General features: G+C 44.0%; 1 protein-coding gene across 1 annotated transcript in view; it reads right to left on the reverse strand.

Annotated features, from left to right (window-relative positions):
- DOT1L (DOT1 like histone lysine methyltransferase) overlaps positions 1-22,613 on the reverse strand; it is a 590,530-nt gene that overhangs the window by 304,491 nt on the left and 263,426 nt on the right. Inside the window, 1 exon segment of the mRNA XM_029610991.1 lies at positions 16,428-16,507. Coding sequence (XP_029466851.1) covers positions 16,428-16,507 — 80 coding nt within the window.

Genomic DNA, 22,613 nt, shown 5'->3' on the forward strand with positions numbered 1-22,613 from the left:
GTTGCAGAGCTTTGCTCTGTGCAGCTGCGTGCAACTTCCCGAGCGGTTTAGCACCCTCTACATCCTCAGTCTAACATAGCATAACAGATTTGAATGCAACACTCCCGCCCCCCCCCCCCCTCTCTCTGCTAAATGCCCTCCGTCTCAGGCTGTCCAGGGAGGGGGGTGGATATGCATGGCTAATTCATCCTGCTATCTACGGAAACACCGTTTTCAGAAAGCAAACTTGCTTTTTCTCGTCGATTGCAGGGCTGAATTAGCCATGCTGTCTGGGAGTCCCCAGCTCCTGGGTTGTGCCTCATCCAGAGCACGGGTCACTGCCCATGAAGAGAGATCCCACTGCGAGCCCAAACTGGCTTACCATGGACAGCCCTGAGAGGTTCTTTCGCGTGAAGGAAGTCAACATCACCGTTCACTTCCGCCATGCCCGCTGACGTATGCTGGTGCAAACAGTAATGGGAAGTGAAGGTGTGCAACGAAGACCACATGGCGGCCTTGCAGATGTCCACTAATGGCACGTTGCAGAGGTGGGCGACTGATGTGGCTACTGCTCTGACCTGTTGTACTGTAACTCTGGTTGGGAGCGAGTGGGAGCGCTTGGAGTAACAGAATAGGATGCACTGAGAAATTGAGCTGTGATGGTACGTTTTGCTACTGGAAGGTGCGGTGCATTCAGGCTGAAGGACTCAAAACAGTTGTGAAGCCCTGTGTTCAACTTAGGTTCTGCACTTATAGTACGCTAACGCTCTTTTGCACTTCAAGGTGTGCAGCAAACACTCTCTGGCATTGGCGTGCTGCTTCGGGAAGAAGGTGGGAAGAGTGATGGTTTAGCTGAGGTGCAACACAGAGACTACCTTGGGTAAGAACGACGGGTGAGTGGAAAGGGTCACCTTGTTGTGGTGGAACTGTAAGTAGGGAGGGTAGTGGACCAGCCCGGCTGGGACAATCAGTTAGCGACATCTTCCATGCATTTCTGCACCGTTGCGGGACAGCAGTGGAATGAAAGAGTAAGCGTAGAAAAGACTCCCCTTCCACAAGATGAGGAAGGCATCTGGCGCTGATCTGAGTGGGTTCAGAAGCAGGGAGCAGAATTTGAGTACTTTCCTGTTGCGATCCATCGCAAAGAGTTCCATGATTGGAGCTCCCCTCTGGGCAAAAACTTGGTCTGCTACTCTCTGGTTCAGCAACTACTCGCGAGGGTGGAATATTCTGCTTAGGCAGTCCACGCAGGTGTTCACTAACCCTGGGAAGTAGGTGGCCTGCAGGCTGATGGAGCGTTGAGCAGCCCACTCCAGAATGGCTATCGCTCCTTGCACAGTTTCCAAGAATGGGACCCTCCTTCTTTGTTGATGTAGAACATGGCCACCTGATTGTCCGTGTGGACCATGACTATCTTCCCCTGAATGTGATCTACAAAGGTGCACAGGGCGATCCAAGAGATTTATTTGCTGGGTCCTCTCCAATGGGGACCACAGACCCTGCATCCGCAGATGTTCAATGTGAGCTCCCCTTCCCTTCCGTGAAGCATCAGTGGTTAGGATGACCTCAAGGGAAGGCGGTCGGAAAATTGCACACATTATGAGCAATTGGGGGCGCAGTCACCACTTTGTCTTTGCGCAGGCAGCAAGTCAGGCGGACGGAGCATAACCCTGGTTGTCGATACTGTCCACTGCGTCTTTAGTCCCCACTCCAAGTGGCACATGTGACGTCTGCTGTGAGGAATCACGTAGATGGATGCCGCCATGCAGCCAAGAGCAGCGAGAATTTAAAGAGCCGACGTGCTGCGGGCGGCCCACAACTGCTTAGCCAAGGTTCTCAGGGTGTTCGTGCGGTTGGTGGGCAGGAATGCCCTTTGGGCCAGTGTGTCGATTCTGTAGGACTTGAGTAGGCTGGAGACTGGATTTCTCGAAGTTGATCACCAGGCCCAAACTCTGAAGACACTATCGACCAGAACTGTGAAGGACTTCAAAGGGGCGTGGGATAAACACTGTGGATCCATAAAGTCAAGATGCTGCCAATGAAGAGTGGGTGACTCGCCAGAATGATGGCTACTGCCTGGAGTCAATACCCTTATTAAATAAACATACACATGCTTACTGTGACTCCAACATCGCTCTAAGCTTCAACAACAAGAGGAAATGTGGAAAAAAGGATTTGCACTCACAAAGAGGGGAGTAGCTGGCTTGTTACGGCGGTTACTACCCCAAATCAAAAAAGCCTGATACTTCACTTTCAATGCATATACAGCATAGTTCTCTAATTCAACGGCAGGGGAGAAGAAAAACTGATACTTCACACATCCAGCAGAGCTCTCTGCTTCAACGGCAGGGGAGAAGAAAAGAGGGTTCGCACTCACAAAGCGGGGAGTAGCTGGCTTGTTACGGCGGTTACTACCCCAAACCAAATGTGCCTGATACTTCACTTTCGATGCACATCCAGCATGGCTCTCTGCTTCAACAGCATGGGAGAAGACTGATACTTCACGCATATCCAGCATAGCTCCCTGCTTCAACGGCAGGGGAGAAGAAAAACAACCAATAAGGGCTGTATAACATAGTCTGGGTAAAACAAATAAGCATGGGTGTAGCTTGCTTATTGCGGCGGCTACTACCCCTAACGAATCAAGCTAGATATTTCACTTGGATGCAGCTCCATCACTGCTCTCTACATTAAAGGTGGGGGTGGAAGGGAAATAGAACCAAGAGCTAAGAGAAACAGATAAGTATGAGAGAAAAAATGTGTGAAGCTTGCTGGGCAGACTGGATGGGCCATTTGGTCTTCTTCTGCCGTCATTTCTATGTTTCTATGATTGTGTAGGTGTAAGTTTAGTATTGCGGCATTTGGAGCTACAAACAGCCAATTGTCAAGGTATGGGAAGAGCTGGATACCTTTCCGACGAAGGTAGGCCACCACCACAGCTAGGCATTTGGTGAAGACTCGGGGGGCAGATGACATTCCAAAGGGGACTACTTTGTATTGGTAGTGCTGGCCATTGGACTGGAAGCACAAGTAGCACCATGAGGAGTGGTGCATGGAGATGTGAGAATAAGCGTCTTTGAGATCCAGGGAACATATGCAGTCGTTGGGCTGCAGAAGGGTAATGATAGGACAGCCACATTCTGCTCCTTAAAGAGGAGAAGACTCGTGAAATTTGTCCCCAAACAGTTTGTTGCCCCTGCAAGGAAGGTCCGCCAATTTCTCGTGTACGTCCTCCCTAATTGCGCTAGCCCATAGCCAAGCCAGACGGCGGGCCTCTATGGCTGAGGCGGACACCCTTGATGAAGTTCTGAAGGACTCAGATTGTCTGCAGGAGGTGTTCCATGTCTAGAATCAATTGCGGGACATCAGGGACTGGAGGCACTCAGAGGTACTGGGTGACGTAAAATTGGTGGTGGTATATTTTCGCACCTAGCATAGCGGACTGGAAGGCCCTTCTATCGAACTCATCCAGGTAGAGGTTGTCTTTTCCTGGTGGCACATTCAAGTGCAGTCTAGTCTTCTTGATGCGTTTCATGGCTGATTCCACCACGGAGAGGGTGGTGGATGCCTGGAATGCCCTTCCGGAGGATGTGGTGAAGACCAGAACTGTGAAGGACTTCAAAGGGGCGTGGGATAAACACTGTGGTTCCATAAAGTCAAGAGGCCACCAATGAAGAGTGGGTGACTCGCCAGAATGATGGCTACTGCCTGGAGACAATACCCTTATTAAATAAACATACACATGCTTACTGTGACTCCAACATCGCTCTAAGCTTCAGCAGGAAGAGGAAATGTGGAAAAAAGGATTCACACTCACAAAGAGGGGAGTAGCTGGCTTGTTACGGCGGTTACTACCCCAAATCAAATAAGCCTGATACTTCACTTTCAATGCATATACAGCATAGTTCTCTGCTTCAACGGCAGGGGAGAAGAAAAGAGGGTTCGCACTCACAAAGCGGGAGTAGCTGGCTTGTTACGGCGGTTACTACCCCAAACCAAATGTGCCTGATACTTCACTTTCGATGCATATCCAGCATGGCTCTCTGCTTCAACAGCATGGGAGAAGACTGATACTTCACGCATATCCAGCATAGCTCCCTGCTTCAACGGCAGGGGAGAAGAAAAACAACCAATAAGGGCTGTATAACATAGTCTGGGTAAAACAAATAAGCTTGGGTGTAGCTTGCTTATTGGCAGGGGAGAAGCTTGCTTATTGGCAGGGGAGAAGAAAAACAACCGATAAGGGCTGTACAACATAGTCTGGGTAAAACAAATAAGCATGGGTGTAGCTTGCTTATTGCGGCGGCTACTACCCCTAACAAATCAAGCTAGATATTTCACTTGGATGCAGCTCCATCACTGCTCTCTACATTAAAGGTGAGGGTGGAAGGGAAATAGAACCAAGTGCTAAGAGAAACAGATAAGTATGAGAGAAAAATGTGTGAAGCTTGCTGGGCAGACTGGATGGGCCATTTGGTCTTCTTCTGCCGTCATTTCTATGTTTCTATATATTTCTAATGGAAGCATGCGGGAGTTGCGGAGAGGAATAGAAAGGCGACTGCCTCATCCGGAGGTTCAGATCTGTTTTCCACGAGGTCAGCAGGGTGGAAAAAGGGAACTGCCAAGATTTCTGCAGCACTGCGTAGAGGACAATGTGCGAGGAAAGCGCCATGGGCTTGGCAGGCACCTTGAAGATCTTGAGGATGCCCATAACTTCTGCCCTGGGGTCCAGGACCTTCTTGGTCTCAATTTTGAGCTGCAGGCCAACTTTTTTTTTTTTTTTAATGAACTAAGAGTAAGAGGTCCTCTGGCGGAGATGAGGGTTCAGGTGGCTCTTCAAGTGGGTCGGAAGTGAGCCTGGTGGAAGACCCTGGTGATGAGGGTGGCGAACCCTGTGAGGACGAGCTGGGCTGGGGGGAGAAGCGAGGAAAAGGAAAACATTTTCACTTCAATGGCCTCCTTTTGGCCGGCTGTGTGTCCTCAGGATGGACACACAGCCGGCCAAAAAGAACCTCAAAACCTTCAAGAAGAACCTCAAAACATGGCTTTTTGCCACTGCATGTCAAGACCCATTACCCCCCCCCCCCCGACACCAGCAACCCTTACATGTTACTGTATTTAACCTTTCCCTACCCTATTCCCCTTTTTGAGTGAATCTTTGACCCTTTGTAATGGTAATTTTCAATTTGTTCTTATTAACTTTTAGAGATAATTTTAAATATCTAATGTATTTCCTTGAAGTGCAATTTATTTTTGTTAAATTGTTAAACATTATGCTTGCTTTTTTGTTTTTTAGTAATAACTTTAATTGATTGATGCACTATTTTGTTAACCATTAAGATGGCATTTGCCAAAAGATGGTATAAAAAAACCCCCTAATAATAAATAATAAATGGACCTTCTCCAACAACGGACTGGCTAGAGGTGAAGTATGGTCATCAGGCTCCAGGGAGGCAAAAAGCCATGAGCGTACTGTCAAGATCTGGAAGATGGCCTATTCTGCTAGAGCACGTATACTGGGACCTGGAGCAGGTTGTGAATGTTTGCCTCCCCCTTTGGAGGAGCACTGGACCATGAAGGGCCTGGGATGGCGGCCAGTAGGATATCTGAATCCGGGCCCCGGGGTTGGTGCGGCAGTGAGGGGACCACCACTGGAAGACAGGGACGGTCCACCAACAGCTGTTGCAGCTGTAGATAACTTCTCCTCTGGAGACTGAGGAGATGTCAGAATACATCCTCATGGAGGAAGCCGAGGAAATTCAAAGTCAGGATAGTCCGATAAAGCTGCTCTATCTTTTGCATGCATGCCCTGTTGGTGTTTGTGCAAATGGAGCTTCGCTGAGTCTTTATGGCACAGAGCAGGTTGTGCATGGGTCTGATTCAGTTGGTCCCGTGTTGGGGCGTCTGAGCTCGAGGGAGTGCGTCGATCACCCGATGCATGCGTTGGGCGGCCGAGCTTGGTGTCTGTGTCCGGTCGCCACATTTGGGTTCCTGCATTGTGCGAACGATGGTCCCGCTCCCATGGTATTGGCGCAGGGGGACTTCCTGGGCCAAATCGGCGAGCTTGGGGGGGGGGGGGGGGGTCTTTGGCCACGGGTGTCTTGACCCTCTTGGCCTTACCTTGAGGCCCCAGGGAGGAGGCCAGTTTCTTTTTCTCCCGCCAGGCTGTGCTGGGCCCTGGCAAGGAATGGGACTCTGATGGCGGGGCATAAGAGCCCACAGAGTCGGGCCATTTTTTCAGCTTACTGTCGCTGGACCCAAGGGGGCCATCCTACCACAGTCGCGGCAGGAAAACTGGTCGTGATCTGAGCCCAGGCAGATGTAGCAATAATTGTGGCCGGTGATTGACATCACCTTGCCGCACTGGCAGTATTTAAAGCCAGGGAGTCTCGGCCCCATAGTAGCACTGAAAAGTGCTTTTCCATTATTTTTTTTTTTTGTAGAAGGCTGAGAGAGGTTGAGGACCTCACTCACCCTATACCTTCAAAATTTCCAACTTTAAAGGAAGCCAGTGAGATAAGACTCTGTGACCTGGTGCAAAGTGGAAATCACCACAGAAGAATACCACCCTTCAGCAACCCAACTCTCTCTCAAGGGCCAAACTATAAAACCAAATCGACCTGGAACCTAGATTAGCAAGGGTCCCTGAAGCAACCGATAGTTCATGAACTACAGGCTGAGAGAACTGACCACTAGTAGCCTCTACAAATCAGCAAACATGGCCTCCAGGGCCAACCTGTAACGGATAGCTTCGGTCTGGCTAGCAATCTTGAGATAGATGATGCCTATGTACCTGATGGAAAGGTTTATAATACCCTACTCTGCGGCCACATCTGAACAAGAGCACCATTATTTTGTATTCTCGGACCGCTGACTGAAGAATCGCAGTAATTTCGCAATATTGGACAACTCAGACGCGCTAACAGGAGTTGAAAGGCTTCTGTGCCACCTATATGATTGATGTAGACCACTGTCTACGTATTGTCTAACAGTACCGTGACCAGCCGCTTGGAGAAGCACAAACATGCCAGACGGACTGCACATGTCTCCAACTCCTGATAGTGAGTCCTATGACCCAGACAGTTCACATTAGATATGAGAATCAAGTAGCCCAATGCCTCCAGGGAAATCTCTCCCTGAGATGATCTGCTTGAAGTCACCATTGCTCCTGGAAATTCACCATCAGGGGCAAGAGAAACCACACTACGCATTCCTGTGACGGCAGATGCCAATGGGAGAGCAACGTGCTATTAAGAGGCTGCAAATGTGCCTACTCACAGGGGACAATGTCCAACGTGGCCGCCATCAACTCCAGAAACTGATTAACCTCAGACTGTGACTCTCCAGCAGAATTAGTCTGCTCAGCGCCACGCCACCTGCACACTGAAATACTCCAGCATCTGCGACAATGGAAAATTATCTAGATATGTGTCTCCTTTGTGCAGAGATGCCAGTACTAGTACCAGGACTTTGTAGAAAGTTCATGAGTGCAACTACAAGGTCAAGGGATAATGACATCCCACACTGACAAAGTTTAGGAAATGCTGATTTTCCTGGCAAATGAGTAGATATACCTCCATCAGAAATAAAGATGTGAGGAAATCCTCTAACACAGATTCCCTCGCTTCCCCCCCCCCACCCCCCGGAAGGAGTTTTTGCATTGATATGTAATTTATGTATATTTTGATCATAGATTCTAACCAAATATTATCAGAGCAGTCACAGCCCTTCTTGACATCTCAGTGCCCCTGAAGCAGAAATGCACATTTTGAAATGCTGATTCGGTATCAGGACGCTTAGCGGATCTTTACTGTGATTGTAATGGAATTCATATATCAGCTTATGAACTGCAGTTTACCTCCCAGATAAGTGTATCTAATATTAAGCAATTGGCTTAATCCTGAAAGATTTTTACATGCAAATTTAAAAAAAAAAAAAAAAAGTGAAACAAAAATTGTCCATAGGAAAACTATGACCAACAATTAAACTATAATATAGTCTTACTGGACAAAAGTCTGTTTTGATGAACATAGTCCAATGCTGTCATTATATGATGGTCAAATATCAGAATCTCTCGCTAAGAATTAGGGCTGATAGTTTCCTTTCCTTGAATCCTGCTACCAGTCTAGACACATGGGTTATTCCCCCTACCAGCAAATGGAGGCAAAGGACACAACTTTTGTTACATTATCATGGAAACATACAATGGTGCAGCATGGCAAAAGCCAGTATTCTTATGACAAAACAATAGGAAGTCGCAGCAAACTATTTTCAAACCAAACATTTACTTTAAACTGTTGAACAAATTAACATAAGTATTTTCTAAGAATAATAATCTCCCCAAACCCCAAAAGGGATGATGAACAAAGAAGGAGACACACAGTGAAGGAAATGTGACCTTAGAATCTCCACAGAGGATAATCAGCTTTCTGAAAATTCAATACAATTTAATATCTGGATGGGTCCAGGATTGTGTAAAGGAATTTATCAGCTTACTTGTAGCTGGTGTTCTTAGAGGACAGCAGGATGTCAGTCCTCACACATGAGGTGATCTCATCTGATTGAACCCGGCACAAAACTTATGTCCAAGTTTCTAAAATTTGATTGTGCCTGAGAATGCCCATGCATGCCAACATACCATATGGGGGCCCCTTCAGTCTTGTTACCTTAACATATATAACTGAACCAAGGGGAGGCGGGCGGGTTCTGTAAGGACTTGGAGAACACCTGTTACAGGTATGCAATTCTGCTTTCTCCCAGGACAAGCAATGTGGCAGATCTCACAAGTGGGGAATCCCTAGCTACAGACTGCCTCGAACAAAAAAGAAGAAAAACAATGCCACTGGGCACACCAGTGATTTTGTTAACAAGCCTTTTTCCCCCCATTGTATACTTATGAAGGGCAGCTGAAACAAAACCAAGAAGCCGCTAGGAAGAAGTGGAGTTGGGTTCTACACATTCTGCAGGACTTTTCTGGCCAAACCTGTCATCAGGTTGGCCATCCCTGTCCAAACGGTAATGAGATGTGAATGTGTGGTGAGAAATTCACATCGCAGCTTTGCAGATCTCCTCCATGGGAACTGATCATAGATGAGCCACCAATGCTGCTATTGCTCCGACAGAACAAATCCTTTCATGGCCCAGATTCAAGTTTGCCTGGGCGTAACAGAAAAAAAAGCAATCTGGTAGCCAACTGGATAAAGTCTGGCTGGCAATGGCTATCTCTAATTTGTTGATGTCAAAAGAAACAGTACCTGTTTGAATTTTTTCTTCTTTTGTTTTGGAATATGTGAAACCATAGTAATCCGTATGTTTGTATTTTAAAATTTGAAAATGCAATAAAAATAAAATAAAATAAAAAAAATTATATCCCAATAATAGAATGTATCAAACTGATGGAGGGGTGGCACTATATGTTAAAGAGGGCATACATTCAAACAGGCTAAAAGTTGTACAGAAACAAAAATGCACTGTAGAATCTTCATGGATAGAAATTCTATGTGAGAAGAGGAATAGAACAAGAGCTGGGGTGGCAGAATGAACAGATAAGATAATGAAATAGTAACAGAATTTAGGGAAGCTAACAAAATTAGCAACACGGTAATAATTTTATTTATTTATTTAAAAACTTTTATATACCGATTTTCACGGAGAGTATCTGACCAAAACGGTTCACAAGTTCAAATTATAACAAGGCAAAAATAATAAAAAATTAATAAATAAAAATAAACAGAAAATAAATAAAAATATAGGTTTGAAAAAAATGGGTGATTTCAATGAACCCAGTATTGACGAGGTAACTAAGTCACATCAGGACAGGCTAAGAAGGTAAGGTTTCTACATGAAATCAAGGACTGCTTCATGGAGCATCTAGCACTAGAATTGACAAGGGGGGAGAGCTATTTTAAACCTAATCCTTAGTGCGAGTAGAAATGATGTTGTTAGGGCCACTTTGCAACAGTGATCATAAAATGATCAAATCTAACTTGATAACTGGAAGGAGAACACTAAGGAAATCTACTGCAATAGCATTTAACTTTCAAAAGGGAGACTTTAATAAAATGAAAAAAAATTGTAATGAAAAAACAAAGGACCAGCAAGAGCTTACATCAGGTATGGCAGTTATTTAAAAATACCATCTTAGAAGCCCAGACCAGATGTATTCCACACATTAAAAAAGGTGGAAGACCAAACAACTACTGGAATGGTTAAAAGATGAGGTGAGAGGCTATTCTAGCCAAAAGAACATCATTCAAAAAATTTGAAAACAGATAAACACTCGCAAGTTACATGCAAAGCACTGATACGAAAGGCAAAGACAAAACTTGAAAATAAGCTTGCTGAGGAAGTAAAACAAAGCAAAAAGCCTGTGAGGGAGTCAGCTGGACCATTAGATAATCGAGGGGTAAAATGGGCACTAAGGGAGGACAAGGCCATAGCGGAGAGATTAAATTAATTCTCTGCTTCAGTCTTTACTGATGAAAATATAAGGCAGATAATTCATGGCAGAAGTGATATTTAAAAGGAGATGATTCAGAAGAAATGAAACAATTCTCAGTGAATCTGGAAGATGTAATGGAGCAAATTGACAAATTAAAGAGTAGCAAGTCACCTGAATCAGATGGTATACATCCCAGAGTGCTGAAAATGAAATCGCAGACCTACTATTAGCAATCTGTAAACTATCATTAAAATCAACTACGGTACCTGAAGGCTGGAGGGTAGGCAATGTAACACCAGTTTTTAAAATAGGTTCTGGTGTGATCTGTGAAACTGCAGACTATGCCAGGAAAATGGTTGAAACTTTTCTAAATAACAAAATTACTGAACAGACAGTTTATTAGGACAAAGCCAACATGGATTTGGCCAAGGAAGTCTTGCCTCACCAATCTGCTACAGTTTTATGAAGGTGTGAATAAACATGTAGATAAAGACAAGCCAATTGATATAGTGTATCTGGATTTCCAGATAGCGTTTGACAAAGTATCTCATGAGAGAATCTTGGGCAAATTAAAAAGTTAAGGGATAAAAGGCAATGATCTATTGCAGATTGAGAACTGGTTAAAAGACAGAAAACAAAGTAGAGCAAAATGATAAATTTTCTCAATGGAGAAAGGTAAATAGTGGAGTGCCCTAGAGCAGTGGTTCTCAACCTTTTTCCCATCATGACACACCTAACAGACCAAGATACATATTCTGTCTGAACAGAAATTACATAAACAGTAAATATCCCACACCAAAACATCATCAATTTCCAGCACTTAACAGTAACCACCTTACCTAAGAAAAGGCAACACTGAAAATATTACACCAGGCCAATACACCTCCTATTAGGAAAACGGACCAAGTCAAGCTGCTATAGAGCCCTACACAGAAACTACACGCCAGCAGAGAACCTCACCTGAATCACATGTGCTGACCCTTACCTAACAAAGAATAAAGAGACCAAAACGCATAACTAGACGCATGCAGATAAAAACTGAACTGGAAACCGCAACAAGCCAGAGTCTCTGTGTGCAGTGCAACAAAGGAAAAAAAAGAAACACCACCCACCCTTATAAAACAAATCAAGAAGAATGGACATTTTCTTTGCAGAGGAGATGCAAACAGATCCATCAAAGGTGAAAAATCTGACTTGCTACTCTCCCATTTAGGGACTACTCATGTGGCTCCACGATCAGACAATTTGTCTAGCTACCAGATATGTGGCCCTGAGAACCATTCCTTGAGAGATGATCCACTCCCACAGCTGGATGGGCACAGGAGGTTCTATCCTTTGCCTCCTGACTTGTTGATGTAATACATTGCAACCTGGTTGTCCATTTGAACTAGGACTACTGTGTTGGCCAACCACTCTCTGAAAGCCAGCAGCGCATATTGGATAACCCTTAGCTCTAGGAAGTGTATTCAATAAAGCTTTTCCTGAGCAGACTGAAGACCCTGGATACAGAACCTCTCTATATGAATTCTCCACCCCAGGCTGGACGCATCCATTGTGAGGATTATTTGGACGAGAGAAGGGGCTACCCTTAGTCATATAGGAATTGTCCCATCACTAGGACAGGGCATCCCTGAGCAGCTGTCACATAGATGCTGTCCCATAGATCCCGAGTGGTTTCAAAAGATATTTTAGTCAACTGGCTCACTCAAGGTCTCAATTTCTTCGACATGAATTTTAAAAGGTTGAGTAAGAAAAGGCTTAGAGCTCATTCTACAAAGAACAAGTGGCCTTGTAGGTGGAATTCTGTTTAGTTCCGCTGGAGATTTGCATGGCTTCCTTACATGCACACTTCAAACATTACAGTTAGTTATTCAGGCCTGACATGCTGCCTCCTTTGGGGAGGATATATTGAAGGCAAGCTTATGAGAATCTTATCCCAGAGTAAGGGTGGCTTAGAAATTCAATGATAAGGAAAGAAAAATTTGATTCTTACCTGTTAATTTTCTTTCCTTGAGTCCTACCAGACCAGTCTAGAATCCAAGCCATTTTTAAGCCTTCCTTACAGCGCATATATTTTTCATAGGACTGTTTTTGTTGGATAGTTTCCAGCCACACTTATGGTACAGGGTTTAGGCTCAGTTAGGGCCATTTTATTAATCCCCCCCCCCCCCCCCCACTCACTTGGGGAGAAAATTCAAATTTCAAAATGTGGTGTGCTTTGTTACAGAAACACTGAGACACTGCAGGTGGCACACCATTCTGTTTAAGGTGACATCATCAAAACAGTTGTTCTCTGCCTCCATCTGCTGGCAAGGGAGCAAATGCCATGCAGCTGGACAGGTCTGGTGGGATGGAAAGGAAGGAGCCTATTTACCAAGATGCAATAGCACATTTACAGTATGGTTAAATACAAATAATGTACACAATTTACAATTATCACAAACTTCCATGAGCTAATTGTAGGGCCAAAAATCAGCACCAAGACAGCCCTGCTAATGATTTGCATCACATGAAAAGCAGCTCATTGGTATGGCAAGGAGTAGCACAACTTTTCCTACCAGCATCACCAAGTTAATGTGCCTGGTGTGCTCCCAGGTTTCGAATTTAAAAGGGCCATGAAAAGTCCCCCAAGCACCCCAACCAAAAAACCCTGGAGGTCTATAGTGGCCAAACCTGCTACAACCCCCAAACTAAAAATAACAGCAGCCTATTTGGTTAAGCTCTACCTCCCTGTGCCTCAAGCTCCACTTCTTTTTTGTAAAACGTGTCCACCTTTCCTCTTATCCTCCAGAATCTCATCCTGGCTTACCGGAAAATCTCTGGTCTCGTGGGGGCAGGCACTCCTGCTTCGCTGGTGCCGGTTTTCAAAATGGTGCCAGCTAACCCCAAGCATTCCTTTGTCCATTCTGAAAATGCATTCCAGTAGGGCAGAAGCAACTGGGGATTGCTTCTACCCTACTAGTCCACCAGGGATGTTATAAGAACATAAGAAAATGCCATTCTGGGTCAGACCAAGGATCCATCAAGCCCAGCATCCTGTTTCCAACAGTGGCCAATCCAGGCCACAAGAACCTGGCAATTACCCAAACACTAAGAAGATCCTACTGATGCAATTAATAGCAGTGGCTATTCCCTAAGTATAATTGATTAATAGCCGTTAATGGACTTCTCCAAGAACTTATCCAAACCTATTTTGAACCCAGCTACACTAACTGCACTAACCACATCCTCTGGCAACAAATTCCAGAGCTTTATTGTGCGTTGAGTGAAAAAAATCTTTCTCCGATTAGTCTTAAATGTGCTACTTGCTAACTTCATGGAATGCCCCCTAGTCCTTCTATTATTCGAAAGTGTAAATAACCAAGTCACATCTACTCGTTCAAGACCTCTCATGATCTTAAAGACCTCTATCATATCCCCCCTCAACAGTCTCTTCTCCAAGCTGAACAGCCCCAATCTCTTCAGCCTTTCCTCATAGGGGAGCTGTTCCATCCCCTTGGTTGCCCTTCTCTGTACCTTCTCCATCGCAACTATATCTGTTTTGAGATGCGGCGACCAGAATTGTACACAGTATTCAAGGTGCGGTCTCACCATGGAGCGATACAGAGGCATTATGACATTTTCCGTTTTATTAACCATTCCTTTCCTAATAATTCCTAACATTCTGTTTGCTTTTTTGACTGCTGCAGCACACTGAGCCGACAATTTTAAAGTATTATCCACTATGACGCCTAGATCTTTTTCCTGGGTGGTAACTCCTAATATGGAACCTAACTGTGTAACTATAGCATGGATTATTTTTCCTATATGCATCACCTTGCACTTGTCCACATTAAATTTCATCTGCCATTTGGATGCTCAATCTTCCAGTCTTGCAAGGTCCTCCTGTAATGTATCACAATCTGCTTGTGATTTAACTACTCTGTATAATTTTGTATCATCTGCAAATATGATTATCTCACTCGTCGTATTTCTTACCAGATCATTTATAAATATATTGAAAAGTAAGGGTCCCAATACAGATCCCTGAGGCACTGCACTGTTTACTCTTTTCCACTGAGAAAATTGACCATTTAATCCTACTCTCTGTTTCCTGTCTTTTCTCCAGTTTGTAATCCACAAAAGGACATCGCCTCCTATCCCATGACTTTTTACTTTTCCTAGAAGCCTCTCATGAGGAACTTTGTCAAACGCCTTCTGAAAATCCAAGTATACTACATCTACCGGTTCACCTTTATCCACATGTTTATTAACCCCTTCAAAAAAATGAAGCAGATTTGTGAGGAAAGACTTCCTTTGGGTAATCCCAGTAAGCCTGAAGGTTTTGAGAAGTGGAAGATTGGAAGGTAGGTGAGCACTTTAGGAAAATGGAGGAGGGATTTGAGCCACAGGAGCAAGGACTAATTGTGGCTTGGTACTCTTTATTTTGCATTTAGGACCAGACTGTGGATGTGGGAAACAGCCTCTAGACCACCATGGAGGATGGGGGGAGCTTTTCCTAAACTTTTAAAAGATGGCAGCCCCCGCATGGCAGGCCACTGCTGTGCATTGCTGTGGCAGGGAATGTGCAAAGTTCTTGGTCATGGCAACACAATAAAAAAACAAAAACAACCCATAAGATTTATTAAATTGTGGTATGTAATCTACTACCACAGTTTAGCAAATCCTGCATAATTTTCCCCTGTGGTAAAACAGGGGATCTATTTAATGTTTGGGTACTTGCCAGGTTCTTATGGCCGGGATTGGCCACTGTTGGAAACGGGATGCTGGGCTTGATGATCCCTTGGTCTGACCCAGTATGGCATTTTCTTATGTAAGTGGGTCTAGCGCTGTTCCACTGTAGCTTAGTAAATTGGCCCTTAAGCAAAAATCAGGAAACTTTTTTTTTATGAATTTACAGCTCAAGAAAAATGCCAAAATTAACAAACCTGAAGAACAAAATCCTCTGTTTATCCACAGAACAAGTATACAGCAAGGGCAAGAGCAGAGCAAGTTACTTCCACATGCTGCCTCCAACAATATGCCTCAATTCTGCTAATGAGGAAGGGCTTCAGTCTCCCTGCTTGTGCAATTCCTCGATATGTAGGTCTTAAACGTACATGCAGCTCAGGTTACACGTGCAAGTAAGGGCTAATTTTCAAAGCTATTTACTTGCATAAAAGTATGCATGTAACCTGATTCTCACAAAATGTTATGTGCATTCCAGAGGATGGCATTGGGATATATGCAGATACTTTTCTGATTCACCCTGCAGATGGCAGGTGTATCTTTGTATGAGTTTGTACGTATTATTTCAGATCATTTTCAAAGCAAACTTGTACACCGAAGTTCACTTTAAAAATCTGACATGACATAAATGTGTTTTTAAAATGCGCAATTCATGCAGGTTTGTTATTAAATTAGCCTACAACAGGGGAATTTTAAAAGCCATTTCTGTAGGGGGAAATCGTGCTTTACCCGCCCACCCCATATAGGTGTAGAGCCTTTACGCACATACAATTACCTACAGTGAGAGGCGAGGAGTTACTTCTCAGGGAGGTACTGAGGATAGGTCTGCACTTACTTGCATGATTTTAATTTTCAAAAATTATGCATGTAATTTTTCCTGAAAAAAAAAATACTTGCACAAATTAGCAGGTATTAATATATGCGGGTAGTTTTTCTGGGATAATTTTCAAAGGGAAAGTACACACATGCTTTCCGTTTGAAAAATTTATACAAAATCTGGGGGAGATTGCTTTTACAGCAACGCAGGCCATTAAGCCGTGCTAAAAATCAAACAATGACGCATGTTATAAAACCATATTAACATACTCTTAATGTGGCTTACAATACATTTGCTAAAGTGTATTAACATGGATTATTGGCCAGTAGCACCTTTGGTAAAATCAGCCCTTAAGTCTTCAAGGAAAAACACATTTCAAGATCTTCCTAGGTGCTATGAGCCATAAGGAAACATATTTAGGATTCATGGAAAACAAAACAGCACTTCAGATCAATTTATTACCTTCTTTCATGTTGGCAAATCGCTCCTTCAGCTGATGATCCACCTCAGGACCAAAGGCAAAATTATTCACAAAAATAACACTGCAAGATAATGTTTCAGTTACTAATGCAGCTGGAGCATGAGATATGTTAGCACAGATGTTTTTCTATTTCTTTAATAGCTCTCAATTTGGTCACACTTTTCAAAGATGCTAATAAAATCTGGTACCTGAAAAGACTTAATTATAAGCCAAATCTTCTTAGCAGGTTGTGAAAAATCACAAATAAATCAAGAATTATTGCTTTTAAAATTCAATTTCTAACGTGTTAAAATAGCCAAAAATAAATTTATTAACTTAAGTAATTGTAATACACATTTGAAAAACCCCACAATCACCTAAGAAATCCCATGACTGTAACATCCTGTATATGGCATTAGCTGCTCTCTGCTTCTTATAGTCACTGCCTAGAAATAATCCATCAGAAATTAAGGATAATTGGACTGGATAGGGTCCCAGGATCCAGAATTTCTTTCTACAATTTTCCTATTTTGCTCGCAGATTTTATTAGGCAGATTGAGGGCCAGCCTGATGGGTCAGTAGTTAAGTGCTGTGCAGTTCCATGCAGAAGGCCCTCAGTTTGATTCAATACGAGTGACACCTGGAGACTAAACTTAGAGCCCATGATACTAGGCCTCAGAAGAAGCTCTGGTGCATGGCGCTCGGCTCCTGGCCTCACGTCTGTTACTGCAATGGGCAGCCTAGAAAGGTGCATTAAAATAAGGGGAAAATCCCTGGGTAATTACAAATGATGACTCATGGTGCCAGGATCCAGCACTGGTTTAAGAAAGCGCCAAAAAAAAAAAAGCCTGTACAGCATCCATGAACACAATGGTGGCAGGGTCAAAAGGGAGAGAAAATATCCTCTTAGTACTTGCCATGCTTCAAATTTTGCAAAGATTTTAGGGATTTACTGCTCCTGAGTGTGTAAATTGCCACATTTTTATTTCACACAGCTTTTAATCCAACAATTTTTGAGTTATCTAGGCTGACGTGTCTCTAATTTTACAAATTCTAGCTAAAAAGCCTTCAAGAAGGGCTTCAACCAGTAGAGGTCGCTTGTTCTCTTTCTAAAAAAATTAATTTTACAATGAACGAACGAACACAAAATACTTTTGTCTTAAAAAAATGAATAAAAAGCTTTACAACTGAAATAAAAAAAAGGCTTGTATATTTTAGACTGTATTACAAAGCTAAGTTGAAATCCAGTCCACTTCTCGGTTAAAACTTGGTTTGACAGATGCAAGTACCAGAGAATATCTCCATGGAGCAAGTAAAACCATAATCTAACATCTCAGGGGAAGTTTATGAGCGGCAAGGGCAAATCAACCCAGAATCACCAGGTGTATTTTGGCTCTTTTGTTAATTAGATCCTGTACGTTTAAGCCCTAGAAATAAACATGGGGAAACACGGAACCCATCTACACAGCCGTCTCCTATTTTATTGTACATTTGGAAACTAAGGATTAGCTCTTAACAGAACTGGAAACAAGATCTACAATATAAAGTATCTTAACAAAAACTACATTCTACTTCTCTACAAAGAGATCATGTCAGGACTGTACTAACGTCTCTTTCAATGATATTTTTTCCACTCTTAAAAAATCAAAGCGTCCTTGAGTTATCTGTATGGTGCATTCATTTGAAAGGAAAATCAAAAGACCACAAACAAAAATGTAACAAGCACATAATTTGATGCTAATGCCTTTCAGACTTTGGGGGCACTCTATAGAGGACAACAGCTGCCTACTGCGATTCTCTCCACAGAGAAGTAGAATGAGAAAATACTACTTGCCTGATAATTTTGATTTCCTTACTATAAACAGATGGGTTCAGGACCAGTGGGTTACGCACCTCTACCAGCAGATGGAGACAGAGCAAACTGATGTCACAGTATATATCCTTCTGCCGGGACATCAGCCTGCCAGTATTCTCTTCAAAAGCAACTGTGGACAGACTAGCAAAAACCTTATTAAACACAGACAACCATTTCAATAATCAGTCAACATGAAACACTGAGCTCAGACAAGAAATATATTAAAAATAGTCTAGGGACTGGAGAAACACTTACCAGTAACCCCTGGAATACGTAGTCACTCAGGAGGACTATAACAAACATACAGCAGCCAAGGGCGGGAAGCTGAACCCATCTGTCTATATTAAGGAAAGTGAAATTATCAGGTAAATAGCAATTTCTCATTTCCTAGCACATAGATGGATCAGGACCAGTGGGATGTACCAAAGCTATTCTCAAATAGGGTGAGAGGCTGCATGCAGTCCAATCAAAACTGTCTGTACAAAGGCTGTGTCCTCCCGGGCCTGTACATCCAGACGATAATCCGGAAAAAGTGTCGATGGAAGACAACAATCTAACCTCCACCCATTCCTCTAGGGCTCAGGCAGTGACATGAGCCTTAACCTGAGTAGCCATGGCTTTCCAGCGGCCCCATACACGGCCGTAACTACCTCCTTAATCAAGCGAGCTATTGTAGCCTGAGAAGTTGGCTCACCCTGTTTACCTCCACCATGAAGGATAAACAAGTGATCCGTTGTTCAGAAAGATTTAAAAAACCTCCAGATACCTCAGGATATGTCGCGTGACATCCAAGGGTCGCAACAGGCAATATTTGTCCGCATCTCTTTCCCTTTCCAGGGATGGCATAGAAATGAACTGATTCAAGTGAAATTCTGAGACCACTTTTAGCAAAAAGAAAGGAACAGTACGTAGCTGTATCACTCCTGGAGCCACTTGGAGGAAAGGCTCCTGGCAAGTCAAGGCCTGCAGCTCAGAAATTCAACACACTGAATTGCCACAAGAAACTCCATTTTCAAGGTCAGTAACCACAAGGAAAGGTTACACACATCGGTTTAAATGTAGGGCTCGCTAAGAAATCCAAAACCAGATGAAAACTCCAGAAGGACACCGGTAACCGCAAGGGAGGACAAAAAAATGCTTCACTCCTTTCAAGAAACGGGTCACATCTGAATAAGAATTCACCATCTGACCCCCGAAACAGGCAAGAGCCACTACCTCTACCTTCAAGGAATTAAGAGCCAACCATTTATACAACACATCCTGCAAAAATACCAAAATGAGCGGGATCCTAACTGAACAATGAATTACTTCTTGATCCTCACACCAAGCCTCAACACTCGCCAAACCCATGCATATGCTAAAGAAGTGGAACATTTTCATGGTCGTAGCAAGGTGGCAATCACCACTGTAGAATATCCATGCTTCAACAAGCAAGCAAACTGAGTCGGATGTTTGTGAAGGACAGGCCCCTGCTGTAACAGATTCCCATGTGCCAGAAGACGAAAGGGAACGTTTACCAGGAGTCTTTGCAGATCTGCATGCCATGGTCTCCTGGGCCAATCCAGTGCTACCAAAAGTACCATCTCCTTGGGGCCCTTCAACCCTCCGAACTATTTTGCCCATCATGAGCCACAGAGGAAAGGCATACAGCAGCTTGTCTGGCCAGTTCTGCACAAAAGCATTGATACCCAAGCCCAAGGACTTCAGATCTCTCCTGCAACTGAAGAATCGAGGAGACTTCGCATTGCAAGAAGTCACCAGCAGGCCTAGGAAGAGAAGGCACCAGCAATACACTATCAGCTGAAATGCCTCATCTAACAATACCCTTTTCTCCTGGGTCCGGACTCTCCTTGCTGAAAAAAATCTGCTCTTACATTGTCTTTTCCTGCAAAAGAGAGAACATTTTACTCAATAGAAAATTATTATGTACAAATATTTTTAAAACTGATACGTGGCAAATTGAAATAACAAACCAAGCTCAAGACCGTGGTAAAATTATAGATAGTGATCTTAATCTGAAGAAAGAAATTAATCACAAAATAAGAAATGGTTATGGTAAAATATACACGCTAAAATGATTGATTTATGAATCGGAAAGTGGACCCCTGTTCCGAGGTAGAGTCAGCGCTGCCGAGAAGGAAGTCAACCCTCTTCGGTCTCTACTGCCGGATGGCAAGGCCTGTTGAAGATGTTGAGATAAAGCTCCTGATCCCCCCAGGAGGAGCCCGTAGGGACACAGCCGCTGGGACTTAGAAGACTCCCTGAAGAGTGAAGATAGTCTGGATGCAGGCGCCTCCTGCAGGTCATGGGTTCCAGCGGCTGGTGCCTCCAGCAGGTCGTGATCAGTCCGGGAGTACACGTCGAAAGATCGACCCTTGGACTGGATTGGGACTAAGTCCAGAGAGAGGTCGAGAGCCGGTCCAGGAGCAGACAGGAGAACGGTCCGAAGCCAATACAGGAACAAAGAAGGAGAAGGGTCCAGAGCCAGTCCAAGTCAATACCAGAAGATTACCACCACCGGTCCGAGGGTCAGGAGCCAAAGAATCAGTCCAACGAGGAGAACAGCAGAAGCGGGACGAAGAACAGATCCGGAACACAGACACAGGAACCAAGCACAGAGCCTCAATACCAAGGCAAGGTCTGAGTATCAGACCTTGCCTTATATACCGGAACTGGAAGGAGGAGTCCTCAGGGGAGCCATGACAATTTCCTATCATGGCTCCTTTAAATTATCTCTTCAGCCGCGTGCGCGGCTCCTAGGAGACTGAGGGGGAGGAGCCGGACCACCGAGACCCATGCAGTCGGGTAGGCAGCAGCAGTAGCCGCGAAGAAGTTAAAACAGAGGGCTGCCTGCTGCCGCAAGAGCCTCTGATGCTCCCGGTGAGTATTCTATCGCCGTGGCTGCCGGCCCGACTCTGGTCGCGGCCGGCGGCCATGACACCCGGCCACGGGGTGCCACGGCCGGCGTTTCTAACAATTGAAGCCCCTTATATGTCATGATGACTTTCATACGCTATTCCAGACTTTGATTTTTTCGAACCTTGACTATTGTAACGCGCTTTTTGTCTACATTCTAGCTTCTTACGACCATTATAGTTAGAAACATAGAAATGATGGCAGAAGAAGACCAAACGGTCCATCCAGTCTGCCCAACAAGTTTCACACTTTTTTTTTTCTGTCATACTTATGTTACTTCTGGCTCTTAGTAACTTTTTGGTTCTATTTCCCTTCCACCCCCACCATTAATGAGAGAGCAGTGTTGGAACTGCATCTAAGTGAAATATCTAGCCCAATTAGTTAGGAGTAGCAACCGCCGCAATAAGCAAGCCACACCCTCGCCCACCCAGACTAAATAATTCAGCCCTTGTTGGTTGTCTGTATATAGATTTCTTCATTCGCCCTGCCGTTGAAGCAGAGAGCTATGCTGGATATGCGTGAAGTATCAGTCTTTCTCCCCTGCCATTGATGCAGAGCGCTGTGCTGGATATGCGTGAAGTATCAGTCTTTCTCCCCTGCCGTTGAAGCAGAGAGCTGTGCTGGATATGCGTGAAGCATCAGTCTTTCTCCCCTGCCGTTGAAGCAGAGAGCTATGCTGGATATGCATTGAAAGTGAAGTATCAGGCTTATTTGGTTTGGGGTAGTAGCCACCGTAACAAGCAAGCTAACTGGCAGAAGTAAATTTGATCAGATAATTCCTACGCTAATGGCCTTACACTGGTTCCCAGTTAAATTTAGAATTGACTATAAAATTTTATATTTATTGCATAAATCAATTCATAGTGAAAAAATAGAATGGCTAAATGCCTCATTACACTCTCATATCCCACAAAGGAACCTGAGGTCAGTGAATAAAGGCTTGTTAACTGTTCCCTCTGTCTGATCCGCACGTTTGACTGAAATGAGAAAAAGAGGTCTCGATTGCTGGCCCTAAATTGTGGAATTCACTCCCCTCTAACTTAAGATTATTAGAGAATATTCTCAAGAAGATAAAACCATCCTCCCATCCATCAGACCATATTCCATCCAACAAACTGAGTCTGATCACCAACACCATAGCCAAACCTTTAGCAGACATTATTAACTGCTCCTTCACCCAAGGACATGTCCCGAACCAACTCAAGTTAGCCATGCTCAAGCCGCTCCTCAAAAAACCCAACTTACCCACCTCAGACCCAGCTAACTTTAGACCCATAGCAAACCTCCCTTTGATTGCCAAAGTTATGGAGAAAGTTGTAAACAAACAACTTACAGAATATCTTGACGAAAACAATATCCTCACCTCAAACCAATTTGGCTTTCGTAAGACTATGAATACCGAATCATTATTAACATC

The sequence above is a fragment of the Rhinatrema bivittatum genome, chromosome 8 (genome assembly GCF_901001135.1).
Source record: "Rhinatrema bivittatum chromosome 8, aRhiBiv1.1, whole genome shotgun sequence".
In the NCBI taxonomy this organism is placed as follows: domain Eukaryota; kingdom Metazoa; phylum Chordata; class Amphibia; order Gymnophiona; family Rhinatrematidae; genus Rhinatrema; species Rhinatrema bivittatum.